Genomic DNA, 19919 nt, shown 5'->3' with positions numbered 1-19919 from the left:
GTGCCGGCAGAAATGACGGCATGGGGTGAAAAGGAAAAAGTGCGCGGAAGCTGCAGGTGTGAAGCGAACGTGGAATTTCAAATCCTCCTCCTTCTCCTCCTTCCGTCGTTCGAGTTTCTTTTTAAAATTCCACTTCTTCGCTGTTGTTTTTCGAATTTACGGAGAGATAAATATGAAGGTGATAATTTATACAGCGAAATTTTATCTTTCGTGAAAAATCGAAAGAAATTTCTAATAAAATTATTCTTTTCCTATCAAAGATCTACAATTTTTTAATCTTCTTTTATCCTGCATCATATTTATAAAGTGAAAAAAAATTTTATTTAAACTTAATATTTCTTTGAATAGTACTAAATAAACATTTAGTAAATAAATATTTACTCAGTACAAATAAGATGATTAAATCAAATTAATGATTTTTGTATCAAATATATGTTTACATTTAGTAAATATTTACTTAAAATTATTCAGACAAATATTTATTAAAATTTAGTACTTTGTTCAATGTATATACTGTTTCTAACGTGGGTACACCCATATATGTAATACTCCTATATTGCTAACGCCAATTAAAAGCTGGCGAAAACACCACGGTGCAGACGAATATCTACCTCTCACTTACAAGAGAAATTTCACAACTATCCGGAACCGATTTGATTCTCCATGAAATATATTGTTAAACACGAAAATCTAAGAGACACGTATTAAAAAAAATGGTATTCCTATTTCGAGCCGAATATCGTCGGAAGTATAAAAGATGGAAAAAAATTTTTTAAACAAAAGTTGTACGGTTTCAAGAGTGCTTCAATGTTGTGAAGAAAAAAATTTTTTTGTTTAACAATTGTTAACAAAAAAATTAAAAATTTTTTTTTCTTCACAACATTGAAGCACTCTTGAAACCGTACAACTTTTGTTTAAAAAATTTTTTTTCATCTTTTATACTTCCGACGGTATTCGACTCAAAATAGAAATACCGTTTTTTTTCAAAGGGGTGTTTCACCCCTTAAACATGAGTTAGCGCACGTATAAAAAAATACGTGTCTCTTAGATTTTAGTGTTTAACAACATATTTCATGGAGAATCAAATCGGTTCCGGACAGTTGTGAAACTTCCCTTGTTAGATAGTGTACAGCGCATGCGCACCACACTCGAGTATACTGTGGAAGTGAGAGATCCGATATTCCCTATCTCGCTGTCTTCGCATACCCCCCACTCCCAAAAAGAGGTTGCGTTAGCAATATAGTAGTATTACATATATGGGTGCATCAAGAATACATATCTTGAAATAATATTCCGAAATTCCGCGCAGTGGTAATAACTGATCTCATCGGTCCAATTTTCGGATTTCCTTTTACACATCCGTTTCTTGTTAGACACCCGGAAGAGAGGAGAGTGTGGATATTGCTAATATATATGTGACATTAATAATCGTGCCACTGAAATTCATTCAAAGTTTGAAACTAGGAGTAGGTATAGGAAAAGGGAATGAGAGAGGAAAGGGGTCGTACGTCCTCCACCCTCATCGTAAGTTTCTGAAATCAGATATGAGCAAGAGTCGCCGCCATGTTGTCGTATTTCCGGTGAATCCCCACTTCTGTCTCGTATATAGCCGTTATATAAGTGACTTTAATAAATGAATAATATGAAAAATGGAAGAGATCATAGGAAGTAAACCGAATTTATCTCTATACTGCGTTATTTTTTTATTAATGGAATTTTTTAATACGCTTTTTAACCATTTTATATATTTAAAGTCTATAAAGGTATGCAAAATTTATTGCAAAACAGATTTATTTTTAAATTCTACAATTTGGAAGATAAATTGAATAACATTCAAAATATAGATTTTGATATTAATATTAACAGTATTTTACAATATAAAAAATAATCAGATATATTTCCAGATGTCTTTTATTTTCTAAATTTTGCAACGTCTAGATACTTCCAGTTCTTTTTCATTCCAACTTGTGCGAATAAAAAGTATATTCTGATAGCAAACCTGAGGATAGTCTCCGAATTTCGTTTGATAGTCGAAGACATATAAATAGGAGTTCCTGTGGGATTGACTGTGAAGATCCGCGGTTCTCGTTGCCGGAGCGACTGTATTCGCGTCCCCCAGGGCCTCGAGAGTCTCGTCCCTGAAAAAGATTTGTGTTGTATCCTTTTTGTGGTTTTTTTTATAAATATACTTCGTAAACTTCTTCCAAACTCTGACTGAAAATAAATTTAAAGATGAATATTAAAATTAAGATAAATAGAATACAAAATATAAATTATTATAACTGAAGGAAATTTATATAGGTATATATAATTATTTTTATTTTATAGCAAAAATAACGGGTATAATCAAAATAAAAAGAATAAAAAGAATACTTTCAAATAAAATGTTTTTTTAATAAATATATGTTGGTTCATAATAATAAATATTGAAACAAATAATTATAGATTGAAGAACTAATAAATGTATTAAATAAATGTCACGATTGATTTATTCGCCATCAATAAAATAAATAATAGCTGGAGATAAATTAAAATACATAACGGTAATTAAAATAAATAAAAAAGTATTGTTATGAAATTTGTTTTCGATCAAATTTCTTTAGAACTTACCTAATATTGACGGGATGTTGCACAGGTCGTTCCCAATCCGTATACTCGTTTATTATAGTTGCTAGAATTTCCGGCTGGTGATACGTATACGTGTTCCGCACGAATTCGCGCAGAATCTTTGTCCTTCTATCAGCCTCAATCCCGTACTGAGCATCGTCGGCGGTTAACGAAAAATATGCCTCGGAACGAACAACTCCCACCATCAAATCGTACCTGTGAATTCAAGAATTTTTCTTTAAATGTTTAAAAGAGATAAAAGAAGTTTCACAAAATATTAAGAAGTTTGCGATTTACAAAATATTTTCAAATTTATAAGCTTCGTCTTAAAGTACGAAGAATTTCTTGCGATACGAGAAGTTTATTTTTTAGCCACGGATTCTGCAAATCTTGTAGAATTGTATTTGTGTAGAAATTCCAGCGCTACGCATTATATGATATTCGTCGCTAATGGAAAATTTCACAATTTACGGAATAATTAATAATGTAACTGTAAAAGTTTAAGGGTTTATCTCCATTTGATTTCATGAGATTCTTAAATATTAGGATCTTTCATTTGTACTTTGGACTCTAAGATTTTTCGACCCTTACAGTTTTGTTTACGCGAGCTTTTCGTATTTTTCAACGAGGAATAAAAGAGTTATTCTCGATGTTGTAGGATGCGATTTTATCTTTCTTCGTGATATTCCTTCAGAACTCCGATATTGTGTTTCTCGCGCTATTTATTTTCCCTTGCCTCAGTGCTCGATTTTGCTAGTTATAACGATTGAAACAAAAAGAGGAGTTACGATACCTCGACAGTTTCGCGACGACGTCCTTTCTCAGAAGGATGTTGTTGAGCGTATTGATCGTGTCGACTTGCAGGGTGTAGTCCTGATCCTCGGGATCGCCAGGATCGATTATAACGCCGTCTATACTGGGGCCAAAAGCTGGCGCGAATTCCAATCCTTTAATAGGCACCGATACTAATTCACTCAAGGACACATCTCTCAGACATCTTAACAGGGCCTGAGGATCTTCCGCTACCTATAAGAAAATAAAGTCAACACTTCAGAAAAATCATAATGATTAGAATTTATTACCATATCTTACTTTTTATATTTAAACGTATAAAAAAGAGGGACATTAACGTTTTTTAATATTTTTCAATCTTCTCTTACATTAAAAATAAGAATGAAGTTTTCCATGTTTAAGAAGAAAATAAAAAACTGCTGCGCAATCATGATTCATAATAAATCTGTATAAAAAATTTTTTTAAATATAGATACATTTTTAATATAGATAAAAGTACATTATATTTAACGAAGAGAAAACCTCTTATTTGGTTCATTATTTTTTTCTTAAGAATTCTTGAAAAACTGTTATTTTTAATCCGTGCAAATTTAACTATCTCCTCTCAAGCAATTAAAAAAGATATAATTTTAGAAATTAGATTCTGAGGAAATAAGTAAATCATAAAATTATATTCCTCATTTAATTTCGAAGAAATTAACAGAATCATAATTGTGTTTAATTATAGTAATAAAACGTAAATATATATAATGTAGATTGTAATTAAGTTTAATTACAATCTTGAGCAACATAAAAAATTGAATGATCCAACATTTTCGTTTAGAAGACGAAGCTCCAGATTGGCCATAGAATCTGTCGTTACAATTAAGACCGTGACTTGCGGGATACCCTATTAAGTCGTAACATTTAACGATTGTGCTGGGTAATTTTATCGGGACGAGAATCGGCACAATCAGACGCGTTCCTCGTTCGAGAACGATGGCCCCGTCCACGTGCGGACGGGCAATTTGCACACACGCAGGACGTCGCATTTAGTCAGCGGGCGATTCGACATTCGATTGCGGGTAACCGCCGTGTCTGCGTTGGGAGCTGGATTTCCAAAGACGATTACCAACGCTAAAGCAATTCATTTGCGTGCGACCCTGAAATTAAAGCGAATCGCCTGGTGAGGCCGGTGAGCTCTCGGTCCAACTCCGGGCGCCATTGAATTTAGCTGAGAGACGCACGAAATCTTGTTTACCTTGCTGGCGGTGTGTGCCAGTACTGCCAGTGCAGGGCGGTAGCCTCGTTAAGGCCGCACCCGCCTTGTTCCGACGGTATATCCTCACCGGGAAATGCCGCCGGAAAATGTCGACCCTTTCCCGACACGATCCCGCACATCCCGCGCGAAACGCGTCAACTCTGAAACGCCTTCCGCTATGCTCGGGCGATTTGCCACATGAGTTATCTCGTGCATTATGCACAGTTTATCGCGTGCGATAAACAGATGCAAAAAATAAATTTTTTTTTTAAATGAGGAAGTATTTGTTATGTGAACATAACATAACAAGAATATATAGTTTATGGATATGTCACACGTATTTTTTATCAAAATAAAAAAAATGTAATATAACAAAAACAACATAAAAACAAGTACAATATAAGAAAATGATAGATTTTTCTATGTTATATTTGGAAGTAATATAAAAAGTTTGGCGGCTATATACATATATATATATATATATAATATATTTAGAACCTTGATTAGAAATTATTTTATTAAGAACTGTTATATTTTGTAAAAAGAAAATAAAATGAGAAAATTTTTATTTAAATTATACAAATTATATCATTAAATATAATTTTATTAAATATCGATTTTATTGAACTGTTTATGTGTGTACATAATATTTATTTTTATAGTAAAAAAAGTATAAATTTTAGTCATTTTTTGCAGAGACTATCTGATACATCCTTAAGGATATGTGTCATCATAAAATAGAGGAGAAGGTGGTATTATGGTCACTGTATATATTGTGGCCTCCCTTAATATCTCCATTATTATATAGCGAATCCTAATGATTACTTATGGAATTATTTGTTCAGTAGCTCGCACTGTTACACTATATGACGCTAATATACCAATACTCAATAGCCAGCACTTATTATAACGCATTTTTATTTTCAAGTATTTCTCGAAACGTTTCTGAGGTACATTTTAGCATTTAATTACACCTACTTCCTCATTCTTCTTAAACTTGTGCGTATTATCACATAAATATATGTATTTTTGAGCGTGTTATTTAACATTTTATTTGACTGTATATATTTTGAGCAAATTTAAACAATAGCATGGCATTTTGCTAATGTGGCCCTCTATGGATATTGATTACTCACGACCTCTTTTTTGAGGTTTTCGTATCAAAATAATTATTTGATAATCGATTGTAGCTCTACTGTTAATCTGTAATTTATATTACGTGTACTATTTTTATAGTACTGAGATTTTTAGTACTGAGCAGATTATATGCAGAAGCAGGGTTGGCAAGTAACACGTTATATATACTTGTAACATCGTTACCGTTACAAGTTACTTTTTTCGGTAACAATTGGGTAACGACGTTACATTTTCTTCTGAGTAACGTTTATGGTAACGCAGTTACATTTTTGGGGTAATGGTAACGATTTCATTAGTTACTTTTATCGTTACTTTATTTCTATTTACATAACAGTTTTAATCGTAACTAGAGCGTATATACATTTATTAAGTTTTTGAGTTTTATTCCTCCATTAAAAAATAGAATTCTGACATCTTTTTTGTATTTATCGCCTGAATTTATCTAATTACGCATGTAATAGCGTTTTTCATTGGCAGAACTAGTGCGCATTCAGTGCACTTTAAAGTTGCTGTACAATCAACGTAAAGATGTATGTTAATAAAAATATAGAAACAAGTTAAACCGCGAAATCCTTAATACATTTTATTATGCTATTTGATAAAATATACTTTATCGATTGAGATATCTTATTTTTACATTTAGAGTTGTGTACAACGGCTTTAATGTGTACTGATTGTGAGTGCGCACAGGTTCTGCCAATGAAAAACGCTATAATATTCTATTAGTGTCAAGAAAAGAAAGTAACGAAAAAGTAACGACTCGTTACATTTTGAAGAACGATAACGAGTTATTTTTGCAAATGAATAACAAGTAACGATAACGAGTTACATTTTAGGAAAAAGAATGATAACGGTAACGAGTTATTTTTATGAGGTAACATTGCCAACCCTGTGCAGAAGTTATGTGAATGTATATACATTCATTTGCATACATTTTAAAATATTTTACTTTTTTGTTAATTTTGTAACCAAATACTGTTTTCTAAACAAAATTAATATTTTAAGGCTATTTTTTATGGAAGGCCACATTACCACCAATTTTTTTCTTCGAGTCATTATGTAATGTCACCACATTTTTATTAATAGTATCCTAAGTAATAAATTTTTCGTAACTTTGAATTCAGAATCGATTACAACAACATTTTAACGAATGTAATTGTCAAGTTTTAAACTTGAATATTGATTATTAACAAAGTTATTGTGTAAAATTTATTATTATATCTATGTAAAATTTGAGCACAATTTTATTAGTATGAAAATTATTTAAATTTTCTAGTTTATTTTGTTTCTTATGTAAAATCGCATTTTATAGTATTTGCAAATTTAATCAGCATTACGAATCAAATCAGCTTTTTTATTTGTATTAATAAAACTCTAATAAATATTCGCGCAAAAGTTTATTTTTGGATTCACTTCATTTAAAAATTATTTACCTATAAAATTTCAAATAAATATCATTATTTTAAACCGCCCGATTATTTGTTGTTTTATTTTTTGCAATTGGTTTCAGGGCAAATTTATGGTGAAAAGTTTTTGATACTGATATTGATTTTTTTAGCTGATATTTTTAGCTGATTGTGCAGACAAAATATCTTTAAAAACAAATCACTTTGTTTAATAGACTGTTAGAAAATAAACATTACTGCAAGAGAGAGAGAGAGAGAGAGAGAGAGAGAGAGAGAGTGTGTGTGTGTGTGTGTGTGTGTGTGTGTGTGTGTGTTTATATTTGATATCGAAAGAACAATTTGCACAAAAAAATTGGATAAAATTTGAAACTTTTTTCCTTTTCTTTGCTTTTTTCCGAATAATATCAATTTGAAAAAGCTCCGGATTGTTAGTTGAAAAATACGGTTTATCAAGCCTAAACGGTCCCGATTTGCGGTTCGCGATTGAAAGTAACGATTAAACGAGGATTACGTCAATTGTTTCTCGATGTTTCCAAAGCATGCCCTGGAAAAATGGCGGCGTGCAAAATGGAAATTGAGATGGGGATTATATTATGCCGCTCGGATCGGCGCACTTGTAGCGGGAATCAATTTTATTTCCATCCCCGCCTTCGTCCACTGTACCGTCCACACAGCCGAAATATCCACAGGGGGAAGTTCAAATTGGGAAAACACTGTTGGAACCGAGGTATCTTTTATTGCGTTATTTTTGATGGACGAGAAAACGCGACGGGCTTGTAGATATCGAGGCTTTTCGACCAGATCGGGAATATCGTCGCCGGAATTTACAGCGCTGCATATCAATTTCAATAAAGGATACGTCACGGTGGCTTTGCGGTTATAAAGTGAGCCAAGTACGTAATTCACCTTTAATAAAATAACCGTCAACCGAGGACAACATATTTTCTATGGCTCGTAGCGAAGGAGGGTATCCAGAGAAAAAGGGAAGAATAGGAAAAAGATAACAAAAGCTGGATGGGAATGACGAATTTATGCAATAATGGTATGGCGGTATCTTTTATTGAAATTTGAGATAGCTATAATTTCATTTAATATTATTTCCTGTAAAATCGATATATGAAACGTTATATTCGAACAATCAAGAAATGTCTAACTGATAGAATAATTGTCACAGCTGGACTATAATATATAGCTATGCATGTACCAAATTTACATCGTCCAGTCTGCAATTTGCGAAATTTAATGTCCCTTTTATTGAAAGTGCGCGCGCATTCGCCTATTGGGGCCGATGTCTCGAGTGTATATTAGCTTAATTGAAACGCACCGTTAATATAATTGGTATTGCGTAATTAATGCTGTAAAAACACCGGGTGCGCGAGTATACTCGTATTTGATATTTTAATTTATGCCCGCCCGCTTTTACGCGGTCGTTTCGTCGCCGACGATCGGAATTATCGCGAATTATGCGAACTCGAAAACGAGCGAATAAGAATTAACGCCGAGAGACTGTCGACACGATGAAATATAACGAGCACACTGTATTCTGTCGATCGGTCTCACTCTGTAACTAAACTAAAATCAACGAAATGTGTTCGAATTTAACGCTGGATTCATCACGTTCGCTGTCACGTAAAGTTAAATCTGTTCGCAGCTTTTGAATTTTTCAAAATTTTTTTTAGTACTTTTTAGAGATTTGGCTTAAATTTTACCCAAAAGTTTCTGTTTTAATTCCATAAGATCTAATTTCAACTGCTATAGTTAAGGATGTTACACGTATTTTTTAATAAAATGAAAAAATTATGGAAAATTACAGATTTTTCTATATTATATCTAAAAGTAATATTACTAGTAGAAGTAATATTATTAAATAATATTACACGTGAAAGTAAAAATTTGGTGGTGATTGAGATCCCTGGATAACAAATTATTTCAATAGGAAGTAAACATGTTTTTAAAAAAATAATTAAATGTGTGTGAAATGAAAATAATAATTAAGATAAAATAAAAAAATTTCACTTAAACTGTAAAATTGTATTGTTAATTATTTATTAAATTGATTTTATTGAATATATAGAGGAAAGTCCCCTATTATGAGATAGGCGCCTAATATGAGATAGCATCGTTTCTGCTAAACTAATAAACGCTATCTATTGGTTCCACTATGAATTTATTGCTCTTGGATTGAAAACTATGTAGTAAAAAGCTCATTATTAGATCATGCCTGTAGTTATTGTAAAACAAGATTTTAGAATTTGGATGTCTTCAAGTTTTATTGAGATGAGCATTTAAACCTTGTTTATTATTTAATAAATAAATATTTGGTAATAAAATCTTCATGTAGTGATAGAGTAAGGTCATACTAATAGAAAAATATGGGATATGTTGAATTGTTTAATTATAGAAGTTAGATTTGATGATCGTAAAGCTATAAGGCGTGGAAATCATAATACGAGATACCCAGGGTATTCCTAATATGAAATATTAGGAATGCTCCTATGTTATAGTGAAAATCGCTAAAGTATAAATGTTATTGTACAATAATAAAAAAGACAACCAAAATGAACGTCGAGTGCCTATATCTGCGATGCTTGATTCCAACTACCTAAAAACAAGTTCTAAGTATAATCTATTGTATGCTCATTTTTCGCGCACGCTGGCTATGTTTGTTCGTATTTTAGAAACATTAAATAAAGTTTTTTAATTGCAATATTGATATACTTTCCGTTTTACTATCGATTTTTCGGGACATCTCATATTAGGAGCACAATTTTTTCATTTTGCGTTTTGCTCACTTTTTACATTTCTTTAATTTAAAAAAAAATGGAACTTGAATTAAATTTTAGGTAACGTTATCTTAAAGCTTATTAAATTCCTTTCAAAGTGATCTATCATTTTTTTTTATTCTGCTTATAGACTTCTAGCATTTACCCAAAATGAATTCGATATCTCATAATAGGGACCTTTCCTCTATATATATATAACATTCATTTTTACGGAAAGTATAAGTTTTCAATTCCAGTCTCTTTTTGCAGAGACTGTAACACATACTATGTATTTGATACATTCTTAAACACACACATGTGCAAGATGCGTTGATCTAAATTCTTATGTCGCTAAATTCTATGTTGGCAGATGCCGTTACTTTTGAGGAGAAAGGTTTGTATGGGTGGTAAAAGGGTTAATGAAATTATAGGCGTCGGATAATTTCGGCGCGATCGAGAGGACATGTTTGTTGGTACTCACCGACGAACAATTTAGGTGTTTGGCGACCTGCATGGCGTAATTGGCGGCGCCTCTCACTAACGCCCACGGTGAAAGCGCGCTGCCTGACATCAGAACGCCTCGATGAAACAGCAGACCTGCAATCGAACCGCCGATGTTATATACTGTGCGTTTCACAAGGTTTATTACAAGCCTCGAATACAGGAGATTTTTTTCTTTGTAGAATATTAATTAAAGCGCAATTCATTATTCTCACTGATAAAATAAATAAATGAAGGTCTCATTGAGACATTATTAATATTTTACAACATCTTGCTCGATACGGAAATGTAAATAGAGGTATAATTATATAATTATTAACAATACTTTGCATAAGAGAGAGAGAGAGAGAGAGAGAGAGAGAGAGAGAGAGAGAGAGAGAGAGAGAGAGAGAGAGAGAGATCTTTAATTCTTAAGTATTTCCTGTCCGTTATTATTGTTGTTCCGTATACAATTCCAGAAACCCTGCCAATCTTTATGTTCTTTGTGCGCTAGGAAATGTTCCCGGAAATGTTCTGCATCGTAAAAATTCTATATCTTGAATCGTTGCGCGATTCAAGATGCGATTCCGGAATCCATACGACGCGTGGAATTTCCGTGTCGCACTTTTCGAAAGGACCTGGCTTTATCTCAGGATTTACAAATCGTATCTCGTAATACAAAAATGTTTGTTCGCGTAGGAAGAGATTATATATCGCGACGTAGAATTGAATTTCGAGATGATTTCGGGGTCGATTCCCTTCGCGGACGGAACTACGATATTACCTGAGTAAACGAAATACAATCCGAGTTTCAATGCATAGTAACGAATACTCATCTCGACCGCTCGATAGATTTATTTCCAATCAACGACTTCCATTACGAGGTTATCAGTGATTTCCGCTCTAAAGATGAGGGGTACAACTCGCCGAACATAGCCATATACAAGATGTCTGTACTAGAAAGATGAATGCGCTGCGGTATTAAAAAATACGATCGAAGACTTTTTATAGAGAAAATTTCAGTTGCAATCCGTCTTGTATCAGCATACATTATAAAAATTGCTTCATTATTATTATCTACATTTTTACACTAGTTACATTGCACCATCGTTTCTATGTTAATATTACGTAAAGGGAAAAATGAATAATTAAGTAAATGAATTCTTATTTATTTTCCGAGAGTGTTGAAACATCTTTCTATTTAATTAATAATTTTAATTTTTTTGTACGGAAAAAATAGAAGAAAATAAAATACTAAAAGTTCTTTCTCGGTAGTAATAATAAAATGTAGTATCTACAACAAAGAGCAGGAGCTTATTAGTCATTAATTTTCTCATCACACGTCGCAAAATTGGGCATTACGTAAGACATGAATAGACAAGAGAGTACACGGTTTATAGCACGAAGAAAATTAAGGCGGTAGGGCGAATATGATGTTACATAACTTCGTCGTGTTAGTTCGTCTATTATTTAATACAGAAGACCGAGATAAGTCGCTTAATCCCAATTTTGTGAGTCGTTAATCTTGATATCTCGAGGAGACGAGAGATTCCATGAAAGATACTATACACGTACCAGATCTCAACATATACAATGTTAATCAAAAGAAGTAGAAAAATACTTCTTTATTTATTATTTGTAATTAATTAATTTATAACAGACAGAGAGAGCTTTTGTTTCAATTACTTCTATGTTATTATTTCATTAATTATTAATTACATTATATTACATTATGCTTATCATTCCCAATATTATTATTATTATTAAATTTTTTATTTTCTTATTCTTAATTATATAATTATATATTATTAATTTTTGCCCGCAACATGAGAAAGGTTTAGGGCTTTATTTCCAATTCGTTATATTATAGTCATATTACGGTCTTTGTATTGTAAATAGAAAGATTTGTTCAATATTTAATAAGTTTTCTCACAGTATCCTCGTAATATTTGTGTATTCAAGCAAGCGAAAATAAAATAAAAAGCGACGTTTTTCTATGTAGCTTGGTCGGTCAATCATCTTGATATTCGAAATATGTCTTCGAGAGTGATGTTATCCCGATACATGTCGACGTCTGATTCGCTCTCATTCATTTAGCGAAGGAGATACTAGGGTAAACTCTGAATATCCTGGCGGCATCCTCGACGTATTTCCGACATTACGGAATCAAGATGGCCTCGTTCTTCCGATATCCGTCGTTGTCGAGAGGACGACACCGAACGATAAGATGGTGTCGAAGCTCGCGACATTAAAGGACTATTAAAGGATTATCGCTGGCTCAAATTCCGTTGCGTTACTTGGATTTAATGGCAGGTCTCTATAATACCCAAGGATTAATTAATTCCTTCGAGGGAACAAGATCCCAGGAGCCAAGCGTTCGACAAATTAAAGCTGTAGGATCAAAGGAAAGGAGAAACTGAAATCCGAATATCAAGATTTAAAGAAAAAAAAGGGAGAAACTAAGATTCATAAGGATCGAAAAATCAAGAAAGTTAAGATGCAGGATTGAAGCAATCGAGAAATTGAAAAATCGTGAGATTTTAGGATTTGAAGAAGTTGAGGTCCGAAGATTCAAGCATATACATTATTCAAGACAGAATCAAAGAAGAGACGAGAAACTATATAAGAAATAGAAAATTTCGGGATTTGTTAAAGCCGGGATACAAGATGTGAAGAAATGAGATGCACATATTCAATGAAAGCTGACAGAAAAATGGATAATAAAAATCTAGATCAATTACGGAGATTTGAATTAGAAAAAAAATCGAAGAATTTAATTATTTCAAATTCCAGAATACTAAAATACCATAGATAGTTTTAAATTCAACAACTATAAAACCAGAAATTAAAAGAGTTTTCAGAAAAATTTAAAGATTCATGGTCTAATACAGTAAGAGAGAATTTAAACTTTACGTATTATTCTTTATTATTTATCGCCGAATCGCGGTCAGTTTTTGCGGGAAAATAGCAGCTCGTAAGGAAGAGATACGATATAATTTTTTAGCCGGATATCGCTATTATTCTTCGTCGTATTCTTCGACGAGTCACGTAATACTGGCTCGAGTTTATCAGTTAGAGGAGACAAAAAACAGAGTATTGCAATCTGTTTCGGAACCGCAAAGCTTATCGTCAGAGGACCTTCTGGATAATAATTCACTACAGCTGTGAGTTGTCAATGGTGGTGAGGCCAGCTGATTCCTCTATAATTTATGGCGTCTGGTAAACCACCCCATTATTCCTAGCTTCTCCGTATCATTGTCTCGTGCGGCTTCTCGCTCTTCGACCTCTACCCTTCTGTGCCCCTCTTGCGCTCTACCCTTTCTACGTGACATTATCTATTTCCTTGCAACACGACAAGAGAAACAGCTTTCTATGGGTTGGTCCAAGACAATAAACTGTTACAAGAACATTTCAGTACAAGTATCCAAGATCTAACGAACTTTCGAAAATACATTTTACTCTTTCCAAATAAAGTTATACGATATTCTGTTACATGATATCCGGCAGAAACAAATTACCAGTAATACATCAATATTTTAATTTTTTACTCGATATAAATTTGAATAGGAAATTATATACAACATTGATGTAATGTTACTATTAATTTGTTTTTTGCGGAATGCATATAAAATGTATTTTATAATACACATATGCAGATTTGTTGCATTTTTTATAAATATAATCTCAGTCAATTTTGAGTCAATTTTTGTTTACTAAAAATTTTTGCAGTTTATTTTATACATATTACTTTAAACTTTTTATTTGTATTATTACAAAGTTCGTTAACGCAAATCGTTTTACACACATATTTTGATAATTATTCTTGTATCGTAGAAAGAAGCGTTTCTGTATCAATACAAATTCGAAAACACTGCGAAGCTATAATTGTCACCTTTCGACAAGTATTGCCTTGGAAATCTATGGCGGAGATCGATTATTACAGCCGAAAATGTTACTTTTTTATAGTGCTCTCTCTGAAAAAAAATCATTAGATCTGGCCCTCTTTTGTGGGAGATTTCTTTTTGAAACCTGAGAAAAATCAAAATTTAAAACGGTTAATCAGAGATTTTTCTGTCAGAAAGTCAGAGATTCGTTTGAAAAACCGGAGTCTTCGACCGAAAACCAGAGAGATGAACTTTGCTACAAATGTGAACTGAAAGCGTAACTCACCATCAGGAACCGCGTGGCTGGTCATCAGGAAGTTCACGCAAGCGGCGCCGGTACCGTGTCCTACCAGCGTGACGTTTTTGGGATCGCCCCCAAAATAAGCGATATTCTCCTGTACCCAGTGTAACGCTGCGATCTGGTCCATCAGACCGTAATTCGCTGGCGAGCGTAAGTGCGAGTCTGTGTTGGCGTTTAGAAAGCCTGCAATCAAAACAAGCACCGCTTATAGCCAGTGCAATGCTCTTGGTGTCCATTATCGACGGTTACGGCTAGTATAACATCGCCGTGATCACACCGGAATTATCGTCGATGGGCTTAACTTCAATCGTCGCATGTCGTGGACCATCAAATAACAGATGAGATAAACGTAGGAGTGAAATTGGGATTAGTCATGTCTGAATGAGAAAAATGAGAGGAAAAGGGAAATATAGTGGTGTAATTTCAGTCATTAATTATTTCTATATTTATATATACATATAATTGTGTTTAATCCTTTAGTCTAGGTACATTATATCATTATTAATTATAATAAATAGTCGATAGTTTTATAAATGACTGGTTATGTGAACAAAATCTTTTCGAATCTTAAAGATTATTAGCAAATTATTTTTATTTATATTGATTAATAACATTGAGGAACAAATTTTGATCAGTTTTTTTGTTCCTCAACAAGTAATAGGTGTTTCTTGTAGGACTTTTTCCAATTTTTGTATTTGAAATACAATATGTTCTAGAAATCCCAATACACAATTAGTTATGCTAAACTTAATTTACGCACATTCTGCTTGAAATATTAATTGATTTTTGCATTTGTTATGTGAATTATTTGGACTACTAGAAACCGCGCGACGAGTGCAACCCTCCCGCGTGAAAGAGCTAAATGGCTACGGAATGTAGAGATTGGCTCTGGCGAGCAGCGAGTATGATTTAGTGTTCAGACGCGTATCACGTCCTACTTTGTATATCGTTCGCTGAGCGAGATATCGCTATCAATTGGCGGAGTCGAGGTGATATTTATGACGGCCGGATGGCGCCATTGGCGACAGTCTTACCCGATTTGTCGGGTTCAGCATTGTCATGATACGCAAACCGTTCCGACTTCGTTTTTCCGTCAAATAAATCTGGATTCGTAAATCTGCCAGCCGTCCAGGCTTGTGCATATTTATTCTCGTATTTGTTCCATCGGGGTTTCGTAGTCCTACCTTACGGTTGAATACTGAAACACTAATTTCGCGATACGAAGAAATTTCGACACTACGCGCTCTGAATAGTAACGAGATGATTACGGTCGAGTGCTTTTCATTATATTGTACGGTAATTGTGGGCTATTTTCTTCTTCCAAATCCAATTATAGGAACTATAGAAACAAATTGGTATACTGGAATCATAGATTTTAATAGTCCCATATAACGATATTGTCATTTAGTAAAAAATTATAGGTATCTCTCTCTTTTGGCGATAATTATTCTTTAATTATTGAATTAATAATTTAAACGAAATCAGAAATTACCAACGGTATCAGTTAGCCATATAATCAATTAGTTCCAATCTCTTTTAATACAGATAGAAGAAGAAATTAGATTAGCGCTAATCGAATCAGGCCCGATCCTTCAGGGGCTTTCCACCTTTTCCTTCCTTTCATTCGACCGAATTAAATCGCGAGCGACGATTGTTGTTGCTGGCAAGTTCGAACGTGATAATTCACCGCTGCAATAAGACCATACCTGGTCGGTATGTTTCCTTCGCAGTCGTTGCACGAAACGCCATTAAATTATCCATCATATTTACCCGCCGACATACTGGAGATTGTTCTTCGCGGAGCTAAGAGGATTATTCCCATTATGAGTCGCGTGTATATACTTGCCGGTGCGCATTAACTTTAGGGCACTCGGTGCCTTAACAAGGGAGGCGTTACTGTCGCCAGGATCTAGGTCAACGATGTTGCGCCGACTGTTTCCCACCGGTTTTGCCAAATCGATAATTTGGAAAGCTGTGCTGAGTGGAAAAACGCCCAACTTTCTCCTTTCTAAATTTCCTTATAGGATTTTGTAGAACCATGTAGGATTTTATAAGATTAAATAGGATTAGGATTTCCTGCAGATTGTTTAGTAAATATTCATCTAATTGAATTATTGTAGGGAGGTATTTACCCCTTTTTTATTTTTTTTATTTTGGATTTTTGTAGTGTTTACCTGGTTTCTTAAATTTTTCCGTACGGCTGCTAATATATAGGATATCGCTGTGTTATTTTCAAGAACTTTTATATTTTTACAAACAGAAATGCAATGGTATATTAAAACAGTCTTTTCGTAAATAAGAAATAGTTCTTCTAATAACTTTATCCGTAGGTCTTTCACAAATTGTGTTAATTAATTTTGGGGATTTCCAAGTTAAAAATAAAATAGAATAAAAATCTATTTAAAATCGCGCGTCGGGGTCGCTACTTTGGGAGTCGACTTAGAGACGGACATGCTAAATAAACGTTTCAATTTGTAAACTTTAATTTTAATCTTTAATTCAGTTTAATTTTATTCTTCAAGATTACATTTCATAGTATTGATCCTCGTCATCCATAACCAATCAAATTCAATCAATTCTAAATAATATTTGATTGAATTGTTAAATATAGTGGAATATCTTCCTATTTGTTTTGGAGTAGTTACCTGATTTTTTTCCACGTTTTAACGATCATCTGGAATATTTTTACATTTCAATTAAAATCACGATTGTTAACAACATATTGTATGTTATCGATTGTTTTTCCATTTATTAGTATTTGAAAATATTATAGATATGAATTTATAAAATTTTCTGTAACTTAGAGATTAAATAAAAATTAAACGGAATAAGCACATTAAGTAGTTCATTATGAAGGTATTTGTAAAAAATAAAAATTTCATTTAATATAATGCTTTTTTATTACGAATTTTTGATAGAATTGCACATTTAAAGGTTTGTAAAGAATAGTTATTAAAAAAAGAAGGAAAATCTGTTAAACAATATCTATACAAAATAATATTTTACAATTCACCTTTTTTCGCCGTAGGAGAGTTTAAAAATATCTGAAGAAACTATTTCAGAGTTAAATTGTTTATGATACGATTATTGTTTAAAAATTTTGCGGAAAATATTCCTATCAAAAGATTAAAAACTTTTCCTTATCTTTCTTTGGGCTTCTTATCTCTTAAAGTTTTATAGGAGATTGAGTTCTCACCGCTTGTTGTATCCACCTCCTAAGACTTTTATTCAATAGGACGTTAGTGACGCAATCCGATATCGATTGGATTGTTGAGATTGTGAATTTTCGTACTTCCTTCGGATCTCTCTTTGGATTTTTGTGACGTTGAATTCCTGTAGGATTAGAATCTTCCGAGACTTTTGTGTAATGGGACGTTTGCATCGTCTCGTACAATCTTTTCCATCTTATGGCGGGTGGCGTCTCCTCGTCTACGCTTCCAGCCTTCGGGCCATGTCTGGTCCGATCCAATAACGATTCTTCGCGCTTTACGTCGAAAAGAGGAAAAAACGCACAAAGCTCTTTCGTATGCGCTCACACGCACCAGAGAGGTGCGAGAACATGAAAGCGGAATAGAAATAAAGCACCGGTCATGTCCCATTTGATATTCAACCTCCGGCGTATCTGTCGCGCTGCGCTTCCGCGTCTCCTATTCTTCTCGTTACAATGGAACTGCTGAACGCTATTCGTTGATTTAAATTTTCCGGTACACGCTTGTATACACGCGCGCGGGTGGAAGGGAATAGGGCTCGGTGGATATCGCCGGTTGGCGTGGCGCTCACAAAGCGTCGCATCATTTTTCGAAACGAAGAAAAATGGGAAAAAAACGGAGGTGCGCGAGAAAAAAAACTATGACCGTTGCGGAGTGGAATTTCCTAGGCGTTGCTATTTTTATTCCGATCCCCTCTGCGGTTATTTTCTCGCGGCTTTTTTGTTTTTCATTTCACTATCGACAGAATCGAATTCCAGAATTTGGATTTACTATTTGCTGTCATCGTGTATCACTTTTCGAATTTATTCTGATGAGAAATACCCTTTTAATGCTACTCTTCTCATTATTTTTTGCACGCTCTTCTTAATAGGTACATGAATTAGCTTTTTAGCGTGATAGTATCTTACAAGAACAGTGATTAACTATATATGTATAATCATTGAATCTCTTAAGGTTCCTGTTCACTTATCACTACTATCTCAGATTATAATGTCAAAAACGAGAAAATACATGATAAAAATTCTTGCAAAATATGTTAATATACAAATATGTTCCAATAAAACAACATTTATAATTAGTAGAATCGACTTGTAAAATATATTTGCAAACTTCTTCTGTTTCGTTAATTAATAAGTAAATCTGATGGAAATGAATTATGCATAATTAAAAATGAAATAGGATATGTTCACAGCTATGACCGATTAATAATATATAGGGTAACTCCGATATATACGCCGCACCTATCAAAAACTTAATTTAGTAAGTATTATTTACTATGTTTATAGTAAACGAACTATATCAGTAAAAACTTTGTACTGTCTACTACTATGAAAAAAATATTAGAAATCCGAAATATTTATTTTTCATATTAAAAAATAAACTTTTTGAAACCTTGTATTTTTGCCGTATATCTCATAGGGGTGGGATATATGGCTACTCATACGGGGAAAGGATGTGTATGTACGGCTCATGAAAAATTTACAAATAATGCAAACATGCTTAATAATACACAAACATACTTTACTATTCCACTACACGTATGTATCACGAAATAACTAAGTCTTTCATACGTCCTACATTAATCATTTTATGCAAATAGATTATAACTTATGATGGCGTTACTTATTACAGTGACAAATCGATTCAACTCACAATAAATTCATTAATATTAACAGTAAGAAGCTGTAATCATAACACAATACTAATATAACATAAAGGCATGTAACAGAGTAGTTACGGGAAAATTACCCCCACTCCTTCTATTTTTTCTGACTTTCGCGGCGTAATCTCAGCGCGGCGTATTTGCCGGAGTTACCCTATAGAAATAAAAAGCTAGCTTTCGGTATATTTTGTAATCTATTCTATCGATTTCAAATGTTGTTTTATTAAAAAATATTTCTATTTGAATATAAATTGCAAGAATTTCTATTGTGTATTTTCTCATTTCTAATAACACAATTTGAGATAGTAGGGGAAAGCAGGGCCGTAGAGAGAAAAACCGGGCCCGGGGGAAGAAAATTACGGGCCCCTATTTCGCGCAGGCTGTATTACCCCTAACCAGGAGCGGCAGATTTAGCAGATTTTGTAAAATTCACGTGTA

General features: G+C 33.4%; 1 protein-coding gene across 1 annotated transcript in view; it reads right to left on the bottom strand.

Annotated features, from left to right (window-relative positions):
• Positions 1-19919, bottom strand: part of Nlg3 (Neuroligin 3) — a 76237-nt gene that overhangs the window by 4316 nt on the left and 52002 nt on the right. Inside the window, exons 5-9 of the mRNA XM_018453451.1 lie at positions 14595-14792; positions 10426-10541; positions 3401-3633; positions 2611-2823; positions 2000-2138 (exon numbers count right to left, since the gene is read on the bottom strand). Coding sequence (XP_018308953.1) covers positions 2000-2138; positions 2611-2823; positions 3401-3633; positions 10426-10541; positions 14595-14792 — 899 coding nt within the window. The remainder of the gene's footprint in view (positions 1-1999; positions 2139-2610; positions 2824-3400; positions 3634-10425; positions 10542-14594; positions 14793-19919) is intronic.

The sequence above is a fragment of the Mycetomoellerius zeteki genome, unplaced genomic scaffold (assembly GCF_001594055.1).
Source record: "Mycetomoellerius zeteki isolate Tzet28-1 unplaced genomic scaffold, Tzet1.0 scaffold386, whole genome shotgun sequence".
In the NCBI taxonomy this organism is placed as follows: domain Eukaryota; kingdom Metazoa; phylum Arthropoda; class Insecta; order Hymenoptera; family Formicidae; genus Mycetomoellerius; species Mycetomoellerius zeteki.
The sequence above is the reverse complement of the archived record's forward strand: the minus strand, read 5'-3'. Positions and strand labels throughout refer to the sequence as shown.